Raw genomic sequence first — 12,040 nt, 5'->3', positions numbered from 1 at the left:
TGTCTAATGTTTTCTCTTATGGAAAATTAAAACAGAAAAAAAAATCATAAAACCAGGAATAGACTAACAGAATTGAATTTTATTTACTTCACTTAATTTGTTTGTTTCAACTCAGTTCTGTCATTGATTGTCATCAATTGTAGCCAGAGCACCAGTGAAAAGCCTCGGGCGAGGGGGGCGGGTTAAATAAATTGAGAGTGAAAGACACAGTGGCCGAGGTTAATATCTGTTATGCTGGCTAATTTTATGTCAATTTGACAGAGACTAGAGTTTTCTGAAAGGAGGGACTCCCAGTTGAGAAAATCCTCTGTAAGACTGGGCTGTAGGCAAGCCCTTAGTTAAGAAATTGGTGAGGGAGGGTCCAGCCCATTGTGAATGGAACAATCCCAGGGCTTTTGGTCCTGGGTTCCATTAAAAGAAAAATCTGAAAAAACAATGATGAGCATGCCAGTAAGCAGCACCCCTCCATGGCCTCTGCCTTTCAGTTCTTGGCCTGTTTGAGTTCCTGTCCTGACTTCCTTCAGTGATGAACAACATATGGAAGCATAAGCCAAATGAACCATTCCTGCCCCCACCCCCAGGTTTTTTGTTTTTTGTTTGGTTGGTTTGGTTTGGCTTGGTTTTTTGGTGCGTGCTTCATGATAGCAATAGCAACCTAAACTAAGACAACCACAAGCACAGCAGATGATCGATCTTCGGACTTTACCTCAAAGGATTCATACTGCTCACGATCTACACTAGCATTGCAATACAGGTTTCCAGTATCTCTTTCAACATAAAATAAGTTTCGAGGTTCTTTATCGACTCCTGGCCCTGTGATGGAATAGTATATGGTGTATTTTTGAGCTGTGTCAGACTGGATCTAGAAAATAAATAATATAGCACAAGACATGTTTATTTCAGTAAAATTTGCATGGGTATTTTTATGCAATAACACTGCCAGCTACTAGAATAAACATCAGTCCTCTGCTGTGTTCAGTATCAGAAAAATGCAGCAATAGAATAAGGAATTAAATTTGAATTTTTCAAAAACAAGATACTTACAAAATTCTATAGCAAAAAAAAGCAATACTCTGAAGACTAAATATTATATAAATGAACCAGACACTTGGGATTCCCCTCATTTGAAAATATAGCAATATGAGTTTGAATGATTATCTGTTGCCACCTACTTAAGTCCTGAGATTTTATTGTATTTGGCCAATTATTATAAAAGCTGATTTTTACCAGGTATGGTGGCTTATGCCTGTAATCCCAGCCCTGGGAAAGCAAAGATGGGAGAATTCGGAGAAAAGGCCAGCCTCAGGCTAGAGAGCAAGAGCTTGTCTATGTGGATAAGCCAGACTCTGAAAGGCAAACATCATACTTTCTCTCATTTATGAATCTAGACTGTGTGTGTGTGTACATGTGTGTGTGTGTGTGTGTGTGTGTGTGTGTGTGTGTGTGTATCCATTCCTATATGACATGAAAGCAGAAGGGGAAATGGAGGAAAGAAGGAGAGTGGTGTGAGGGGTAAGCAAGAAAGAAGTGAGTGGGTGGGAGTGAATTAGTCAGAATACACTATACACTGAGAACAGCTATCTTTGTGAAACTTAACAGTATATAAAATGAGTAACACAGAGATTGCTTTAGAGTGCTAGATGAGTTTTACAGTTCTCATCGATTACTTTCACATGACTAAAACTGTAAAATGTATACACAATATTAAGAAATATTTACACACATATGTTGAAGCATGATACTTAAACCTTCCATTCTTATATTTACATGTAACTACTTTACATAGTTTTGATTTTTTTTTTTTTAATTAGTAAGGATTCATTCAAACTCTTGAGCATGGCAGGCAGGCATTCTAACTAGTCTGCCCACAATTACTTTTAAATAGCTATTAATTATTTCTGATAATGGAAAAAAGGCAGACCTCAGCAGCCAAAGTAAACTATACCTGTTGAAGGAAAAGTGGGAAAGGGCCCAAGGAATTCTCTATCATGGAACAAGGGATAGGAGCCCATCTTCTCTTGGCACGGCGGAGAATGTTCTCTGGATGATGTTGTTCATTTAGTACCTTGGTTGAGAAGAAAAGAAAGGTAAACCCTAGTTGTTAAAGTCAAGGAAAGCCTACAAAGTCAATAGAGTCTACTTTTTCCCCAGACATTCAAGCTGTCTCCTCTCATGGGTAGGGACATGTAAACCACGGAAGTACGTGAAAACCAAACTAAACCTCAATTTTGCAGAAATAATAACAGCAATGGCAAAGAAAAAGACTATTGTTCTTGTTATGTCAAAAACCCTCCTGAGAAAAATAACGTGGTGAAAGTATGAAAGAAAGATTGATGGACTAGAAGAGTAAATGCAACACTGAAAAGCAAATTTTTGCAGCCATGTTGCCATGCAAGAACATGGGAGGAAAGAGATGCAATGAGAATGTCTTCACTGCTGTATTTAACATATGTATATTCCACTCACCAGCCACTAGCCAGAGCCAGGGAACCAACAGAGATCTGTCAGAATGAAGAGAGAAATACAGTGACAGCACTCAGGCTGCTTCAGGGAAGAATGACCAGGGACTGAGAAGTGGCTATTTTGACCTTTGGTATTACAACCAACAGGCACACATGTGGTCCAAACCTTCTCCATTATTATCTGTCTTCCTAACCACAAGCCATGGTAGGCAAGAAGTTAAGGGTGTGGTAAAGGAAGAAAGCTGCAGCTGTGTCCAGGGAGCTGAGCCTCCTGTCATTCAGAACCCCTGTGAGGGTAAGCACTTTAACACCGCAGTTAGACGGTTCCCACTGTATTAGAAATGAAGGGACCAGGACATCCTCCGAGACATATGGCCTAACAAAGTGTCTGCATCCCCCAAGGCCTGACATCATCATTTTATCCCTTGCATTATGGCTTTGCCCTGCTTCTCTTGTGGGCTATTCTAAGGACCACGGAAAGAAAAATGAGATGTGGTCCATCATAACTTGACACTGAGAAAGGATCACCTTTTCCCCAGAATATACTACCTACCTCATGAATATTCATAAAACATTTTTAAGATCCACAACACAGAGTTCACTGGACTGATCACTGCCTTGGAGCAGTCTTCCCAACCCCTCTTTAGAGTGTTTGTGTGCTTGACTTGGCTTGGCTAAATAAACATCTGCTTAAACTATCTAGTCTTTTGTCTGAATTCTTTTCTTCAAGAAGACAAGAACCAGAGATCCCTATAACACTAATATGCAAGAGGAAAAATAATTCAATTAAGAGGTAGAGTTTCCAAATGTGTTTTAGAAAATCCATTCCAAAAATCAAAAGCGTTTCTTTGTAGTCTATCTCAAGTTCTCATGTGCAGCTTATCCCAAATGTGAAGGATGACAACTTGGGATGACTTCACTGAACAGGGTTGACCCACTCGTAATGACATGTGCTGCACAACCAACCCTCCTCCCTAAACACGACTGAGCCATGGCTTTCACTCTCCTCCCAACCAAACCATCCCAAGCCTACTCTGATTCCACATCTTCCTAGTCAGTGTCAGTTAATCCTAAAGAAACAACACCATTCCACTTCACGCATACTATCTCACTCACCTCTCCTGGGCCCTCTAAGTGGACAGATATCTCCCTTTCTTCTTGGTTGTCTGTGTTGAGGAGCCATATGGTAAAGCTCCTTTGCCCCGAGGACAGAACAACGGCATTGGTTGTGTACACTGAACCATCTTCTAAGACTTGGAAATCAGGATCGCTCAGGTGAATTAGATTTGCCGATTTAAGGCAGTCCTTCAGGTTCACTGCAGAAAACACACACAGCGGTCACTTTTGCCACACAGGGTTCAAAAGTCGACACAGTATTCATGTGCAGGGAGACCGAAACGCTGAAACCACACGCACTCTGGAATAGTTGGTGTTTTTATATCATATACTACACTACATGATTAAAGTTCTCCCTAACATACATATTGCTTCTACAGCTTTGTTTTATATCTGTTTAAAGAGATACTTGTCCTGAAACAAAGGCATGTGGACTCCAGCATTTGAACATTTGACACAACACTGAAAATGGGTTTTCTTTCTTAACTAAAATTAGCTACTAGAGACTACATACTACTCGACTTCAAATCAGAAGTTATTAGACTGAAATACTACTGAAGTCTACAACAAACGTGAAATAGTTACCATATTATGTTCAATTTAGTTTGATTTTTTTTTCCTTCTACAACTAAATCATATCAAAAATGGACAGGTCAGTGAGAGGCCAGGGAGTAAATTTTTTGCCCAGCTTGTTTATGTGGGCACACACACACACATTTTATAAGTTAAACAAACTAAAAAAATGATTGATAAAAACAAGTATATGGGGCTAAAGACACAGCTTGAGATAGACTGCTTGCTCAGCATGTGCAATGCCCTTGGTTTGATGCCCAGCACACGCACACAATGTAGAAGTAAAATACAGTAAGAACAGCACCTTCAAAGTCAAAAAATAATTTCAATATTGGTTCTCAAATGCTTAGAGGCATATTTAGCATATACAATATGATCCATGGAATATAAACATCAAAAATTATGTTATTATTTGAACTTAACATTTTTATCTTATTTGGGTAATCATATTTTTCAATAAAGAATATATTTCATTGATACAATATAACATGTATTAAAAACATTACACTATTCACTATTAATCATGATTATAATATTAATCATGGTTCTAAGTATCACAGTAACTTTTAACGGAGCATAGCACACACTATAGCTGCTCTTTACCTCTGCCAACAAATTTCTCAGCAGGTAGTTTGGTAGGGACCTGAAGGGTCACTTCTTTACAGGCATCACAGGCAAGTGCAAGGATCTAAAACAAATACATTTGTGTCATACACTCACAAGATCTTTCTAATGAATACACAGTTTACTTAAGTCTCCATTACACAGAAATATTCATTTAATTGCATAAAATAAACATTAATTGAATATTTAAGTATATGTATAATCAGACAACAATTATTTAATTTAAATTAACATAATAAAATAAGAAATATGTGCTAAAGTAAGAAATCTGAAATATACAAAGGCGATGGATGAAAGGGTAATGACTCCCCGTGGCTCCCTTCTTTGCAAGGCATTTTATGCTCAGGGGACCACGTTCTTTCTTAGGACTGTTTTCATTTTATTCTGTAAAATGAATTTGCTAATACACTGACTGGGAGGCTTGAGAGAGCATCCAGCAGCAGCATGTGTGAGACAGTACCAAACACACAGAGGAAAGAGAAATAAATAAACCCACCAACCCATCACACTGTTCCTGTAAATGTTCAGGAGCGACAGAGCCAAAGTGATAGCCTGCTAAAACACACCTCAGTGCCTTCACTGAGGGAGGCTGGGGCTGCCAGGGGAGGGGTGGGCAGAATCTAGACATGAGTCTACACAACATGGGATCTCGTTCTGAGTACACAACTGCTCCGCACTGACAGCTAAGGCCATTTCAGGAAACACTTGACTTCAAATGCTGTAAATGATTTAGTGATCTTCAGGGAGCTAATTCCAACTGTGTATTTGAAAACTCAAGTTTAATTCTGTTGTGGGCTTTTTCTGTGGATGTTTCTGAAAGATGCACGCTCCGTTTTCCTCAGTTCACCACAGTCCTTGACCAAAAGCAAGGAAAGCAACCAGCACCTACGCTGCTAAGCATTCAGTCCTTTATCAAAAATGAAAATCAGCTAGATTTGGATGAAAATTTTCATTTCCAATCTATTTTAAAGCACCTGTAATTATCCAATTTGAAGTATTTAGGAGGGATCCAATACGGTAGAGATTATATTTTATTTGCAAAATTAAAATAGATTCTGTTATGAAATATAATGCAGTAAGGGGTACCCATGGCAGGACCTTCACAGGCAAAGGAACCTGGGGGGGGAAAAAAAGGTGTTTATTGGGAGAGGGGAGAAGAAAGAGGAGAGAGGAGTGAGGATCTGGAAAAAGATACAGGCAGACAGGTGGACATATAAACAGGCAAAAAGATGGGTGCAGAGCCATGTGGGCAGACAAAGAAGGGCAGAGAGGAAAGGGGAAGGGGGTGTCCGCAGAGGACAGACAGAGAGAACACTGGGGACAGACAAAGAAAGTATGAGTGGAGGGCCAGTCCTTTTTATCCACAGCACACATTTGTTGCATTTGGCAGCCGCAGGAAGCAATTGCTAGGTCTCTGAAAGCAAGCCCATGGAATATCCCATACACTAACAAACCCTCGCCTACTCCTCCCCAAAAGAAAGACTTTTACATTGGAAGTAAAAGAAAGGAACTTTCAGAGGCTTCCTAGCCAAGAGGGTAGGGGCACAGCCAGATGTTTTGAGGACTATGGCTCACGGTGATTGTCGAAGCACATCTAGTCATTCACTCAGCCAACACTTATTCCTTCAACCAACACTCAGGGATAAGGAGGTGCTATGCTCAGTCATAGACTCCAGCAGTGAGCAAAGCAAGGTCCTTGCCCCCACAGTGGATCACACTGCAGTGCAGCGAGGAAAACAGACAAGTGCACAAACGTCACATCCCACCAAGGTGGCGGCCAAGAAAGATAATAGTTACAGGAGAGAAAAAAAAAAAAAAAACACAAAGATGATAGAGAAGGCTGGGGCCTCGGTGAACTGAGGGAGCAAACCAGTTCCACACTTAAAGAGAAGCCTGGAACACGTTACGTAGGATCTGAAAGGCCATGGTAAGAAATGGAGGTTTTGTTCAGAGTGCACAGAAAAGCAGCGATGAGAGGCACAGAGCTACAGAAATGGCCTTATCTGGTCTTCACCAGCAATCAGTCACCTGGACACATGGCAACAAGACTGCAGACTCATAGGAATGGAAGCCCGGACAACTGCAGTGGTGCAGCACTGTTCTAAGGGAGGGACATGGTTCTTGCACTGAAGTCTTACCGGTACAGGTGAATGGCCCAGTTCAGACAATCACCTTTGCAAACAGTGTCCCTGACATCAGTTCATTCATACATTCAATAAATTTCAATGAATGTCTGCTATACAGTAGAGCCCAGTAGCAAGCATGAGCTTCACGAAAATGCAACCCCAGAATATTTGTAAGCTCGGTAGGGTACGGAAATGCCACAGCAGGAAAGTACAGGCTGGTAGGAGAGGAGGGGAAGCCAGCCTCACCTAGAAACCAGGTAAGATCAACTGAAGAATGGCCATGAGGCAGTCATGACGGGAGATGGCCGGGTTTAAAATGCAAACATACGGAATGACAGATGACAAAAACCTGAACAGAAACCTAGAGTGCAGCAGTTCTCAACCTGTGGGTTGTGACCTGACCGTTTGGGGGTTTGAACCACCCTTTCACCAGGGGTTGGCTACGACCACCTGAAAACACAGATATTTGTATTACAACATGAGGAACTCTATTCAAGGTCTCAGCATTAGGGAGGGACACTGAAAACACATAGTGGCTAATGTGTATAGTACAAGGAGAAAAATTAAGTAATTCTGAGGAATAAGTTTGGAACAGTTTTTGAATAGTGTCAATAGCCTATGTGGACTCGCTCTCTTATACATTAGAAGGAGCTCCTATGGGTTACAAATAAGGTGGGTCCCTAAAGGCATGCTTTCTGGGTGAAACATCCAATCATTGTGAGAAAGCTGCATGGTGTGGGTTTGGCCTAATCAATGACAATAAATGAATGCTTCCTTTGATGGCATTGTTAGGAAGTCATGGAAAGTTATGTTGGCTCAAGATTCACATAAGCAGGTCACTGAGGTGAGTCTGTGAATGATGGATCCTGTCCTGCCTCCTTCATCTTACTCCTTTTTGTTGAATGTCTGCTATGACATAAATAGGCTTCCTCCACCATCATCCATGCTGTTTCTGTCTTGCGTGAGCCTGAAAGCAATGTTGTAAGCCAACCATGAACAAAAACCTTTATTATTGTGACCAAGAATACATCTTGCCTTTAACATCTTTTTCTCAGGTATGTCTCTGAGTAATGGAAAGAACTGACTAATACTGAAAATAAAGATTTGCCTCAAGTAAATAAATTACCTAAACAGGTTTATACTGGAGTGTGCTATGTGTGAACACTGTGGAGAAATAACTCAAGAGAAAAAAAAAAAAAAAAAGAAAGAAAACAACTTTCATTTCCATGAAGACATATAAGAAAATCTAACTAGCAATAATGAACAACATGATTTTGAAACATCCTACAGCATCAAAGGACTGACAAATATAGAAAAGAATCGAAAGGCAAGGTCTGCAGATAAAACCAAAACATAGACAACAGGATAGAAGAATCCAGAAATAACTTCTGACCTGCCAAGATTGGCTCTGGTTTCTTGGACTCGGTGGAGACGGGATGAGATTAAAAACATGGGGCTCAACTACAGTGTACAGGAAGCTACTCTCCATTATGCCTTCAGGATAAGTGAGAGCCACAGCTAACCTGACCTCTGCGTGGGTTTATGATCCACGTTCAAACACGTGGTTTCGGTCAGAAGTCTCTTGTATGTTATAAGCACAATGCCACCAGGAAAGCATCAAAAGCTACCCTCTTAGAACGGGTACTCTTTGGTGTGTTTAGTGGAAACACACCTCTGTGCGTGTGTGTGTATGAGGATATCTCCAAAAGGTTTAAATGAAGAGAGAAGACTCACACTGAAAGTGGGTGACATCATCCCACGGACAGGGGTGCAGGACTGAGTAGGAAGAAAACAGGCTGGAGCCAGCACCCATATTCTCTCTGCTTTCCGACTGTGGGTACAACAGGACCAGATGCCTCACTCTCCTCCTGCTGTGACTTTCTCATGAAGGGAGATGCTAGCCTCAAACTATAGCCAAAATAAACTCTTCCCTTCTTAATTGCTTCTTGTAGGGTGTTTATTCACAGCAACAAGAAAAGAAGATGATATCATTGCTAAACCCAGAAACATAATAGGTTTTCCAAGGTCACCATAGGTTCTTCATGTCACACTGAAGAAATCCTGGGCAGGAGCTAGGGCTTGCAAAAGGGGAAACATTTCTCAATTGTGTTTGCTTGGACTTTGCTTACAAAACTCAAGCAAACCAACCAATAAGAGAGAAGCAACTGTTAAATACAGCTATCACTACTCTTCATGTCCATAAACAAAACCAGTCATATAACATAAAAGAAGTCATGTTCTAAAGCAAGGAAATGTGTAGAAATGCCAGGGGGTAAGCTCAGCTAGAAGCCCCAAAGGCTGTGTGCCAGTACCACGCTATCTGCTTCCCGCTATCTGCTTCCTGACTGTGGTTACGAAAGCCTTGCTCTCCTCCTCCCATGACTTCCCAACAGAAGAGCTGCCCTCTTCAGAAGAACCTAAACTCAAAACAGATAGTCAGGTTTACACAGAAAGAAACATGTCTCTAGTATGAGTTGAGAAAAATTGGCAACATGCATACATTAATCCTAAATTAAATTACAACTTTATGATCCCTATTTAAAAAAAAAAATCTCAACAGAGTATTTCCTGGATCTAAATTCAAATTTAGCTAAATTCCTGGAGCTGATTCAAAAGCTTATAGGAAAAGTTATGAAAAAGAAGAGCAATAAAAGGCTATGTAGACATTATAAGAGCACATGAAATTCTACGAACTAAAACAGGCCTATGTATCAGTATGTGGATAGCCAAGTATTGGTTTCATAATTTAGAAAGACAAATTCTATTCCTGCATGCACCTGATCTATTTACAGCCAACAAAGGTCATATACAATTTTTGTCACTAACAATTTGTGAGTTTTCTATTCATCACATTCTTGCCTACAAAGCATGTTATCAAAAACCATTAAGTGTGAAAAGACATTTCAAAATTGCTTTTAATTTACTTTTATTTTTATACTTTAAGGGTTTTTTTAATTTCTGGAATATGTATTCTTCTTGTTCATATAAGAATTTTCTTCAGAACTTATGTGAACTTTTTAATGTATATGCTCTCCTTTAAAATATGATCTGTATATATCTGTATAAATATGTTCTATATATATATACAGATCATATTTATATATTGATATATATAGATAGATTGCTATATATTGATATATATCATATTTATATATTGATATATATATTTGCCTTTTAACATAGTTTATGCTGTAGTTTGGTTTGGCTTTGTTTTATTTTTGTTCTTTTACCATGGAAATTCTGTTTTTATATCATTGCTTTTCTCAACTTTAAAAAGTTGGAATCCAGGTCATAGACAGGCTTTCTTAACCGAGCATTTATCAGAATCTATCATGCTTCTCTTATAACCCACATGGAGTCACCGTGCACTTTACATGTTCATCTTCTTGGAGTTTTCTATGGTGCTCTGCATAAAATATGGGTTCAATTTTACCTTTTGCAAAGCTTCTGCCCAACTCAAGCAGCCTCATAGTCAATCTCAGTAATTCTTACATGATGTAACCCTTAAAGATGTAACACAGTATTTCTGAACCTTCTGTTGGTATAATGTTCTTTTGGAACTTATAGAATTTACCCTTGTTAATTCAAACGCTGATTTCTCTACCCCATTATCTGGTTTCAATCTGAACATCGCATTAAGCATCACCTGTCTCAAATTTGTGTAAATATGCCACCATTTAGTCTCTGTGTTGTCAATTAAACAACCAGCCATAGTGCTGAGCAAGGGAGAGAATAGGGTGGGACATCCTGGTCTGGAGGGGAGGAGAAGGAAGCAGGAAGAGTAGAAGTGCAGGGCTCTACAGGAGAACACTTTGAACCACTAGGAGAGATGAACAGGACCTAAGATATGACTAAAAGCAAGTATAATGGATGAAATCTGAATGGAAGGAAACTATGCGGGCTTGGAGGTTTAGGATGGAGCAACTATTGCCCAGCCTTGTGCTCTATGTTAACTAAATAAATCCTAGTCTCTGTGTGGTGATTTGGGTATACAGCTGGTTTAGGACTAACCGCTGCTTAACTAAACGATAAATCAATAATAAACATTAATAAACCACAACAACCTTCCTAACGTTGCGACCCTTTAATCCAGTTAATCATGTCGTGATTACACCCAACCACATTATTTTAGTTTCTCCATCATAACTGTAATGTTGCTACTGTTTTGAACTATAATATAAAATCTGTTTTCTGATAGTCTTAGGCAACCCCTGTGAAAGGGTCATTTGACCCCAAAGGGGTCATCATCCACAGACTTAGCACCAATGGTATAACATGCCATCAAACATAAAACAACTTTCTTTTGAGCCATATACAACCAGTTTGGAGAGAACAACATCTCCAAATTCATGGTCATTGTCTTTGTATTTGTCATCCCCACTTCTGGTACTCCCATCCATAAATGTACCTGTTCATATAGAAATGGCATAGAGCCAAGTTTGTCCACTGTGACATTAGTAAGAGCAACAGCCAGTAACAGAAGTGATAGATAGCGGTAAACAGAGACATACAAAATCTTTGAACATGAACTTACTGAAACAATAATAAAAGCAGTAATGAGGAGAGAGAAGCTTTTAGACTTTTCCATGAGGATCAGGGCATACAGAAATCTCTGACACCAAAAGAAAATCTTTTTTTTTTTTTTTTTGGAACATAATAAATGGTATGCTATTTATTATAGCACACTATGTGGGGATAGGAAAGCTTATTGGTTAAAATTGACATCCGAAATAGCAATAGTAATTTAGGACAGTGTGATTCTGTAAAGCATAGAGTAAATGATCTTGGGGGGAGGATATACATTTGAGAAGTAGGACTTAGAAGAAGGCTCCGCCGAAAATTAGCATGTACAAGTGAGGAAAACAGTGGCCAAGCACACAGAAGTAAAGAACAGAAGGCAGCAGCCATGGCGTGGGGCATAGGAAGAAGAGGGTCTGCTGCCAAAAGGTATAGTTTCTGCGGTGTAAGGCACAAGGATCCAGAGAGCGGGGGCACAGTATCATGCTTGCAGATATATCTTTTAACTCTATGCTTAGAGCTCTGTCTTAAAAACTCATGTAATGCCTTTAAATCATACACAGGCAAGGGGGGGGCGATGAAGAAACTGGGTAGGGAGTCAGATTCTGAGGGACAGAGTTT

General features: G+C 39.7%; 1 protein-coding gene across 2 annotated transcripts in view; it reads right to left on the bottom strand.

The window, feature by feature from the left end:
• The window catches only part of LOC110541476 (desmocollin-2), a 32,425-nt gene that overhangs the window by 18,244 nt on the left and 2,141 nt on the right, over positions 1 to 12,040 (bottom strand). For both annotated transcript variants that reach the window (XM_060377643.1, XM_060377642.1), the window contains exons 2-5: positions 4,755 to 4,839; positions 3,579 to 3,778; positions 1,946 to 2,065; positions 707 to 862 (exon numbers count right to left, since the gene is read on the bottom strand). In XM_060377643.1, coding sequence (XP_060233626.1) covers positions 707 to 862; positions 1,946 to 2,065; positions 3,579 to 3,778; positions 4,755 to 4,839 — 561 coding nt within the window. The remainder of the gene's footprint in view (positions 1 to 706; positions 863 to 1,945; positions 2,066 to 3,578; positions 3,779 to 4,754; positions 4,840 to 12,040) is intronic.

Source organism: Meriones unguiculatus, chromosome 2 (genome assembly GCF_030254825.1).
Source record: "Meriones unguiculatus strain TT.TT164.6M chromosome 2, Bangor_MerUng_6.1, whole genome shotgun sequence".
Classification (NCBI taxonomy): Eukaryota; Metazoa; Chordata; class Mammalia; order Rodentia; family Muridae; genus Meriones; species Meriones unguiculatus.
Note: the sequence above shows the minus strand (reverse complement) of the source record. Positions and strands in the feature narration are given on the sequence as shown.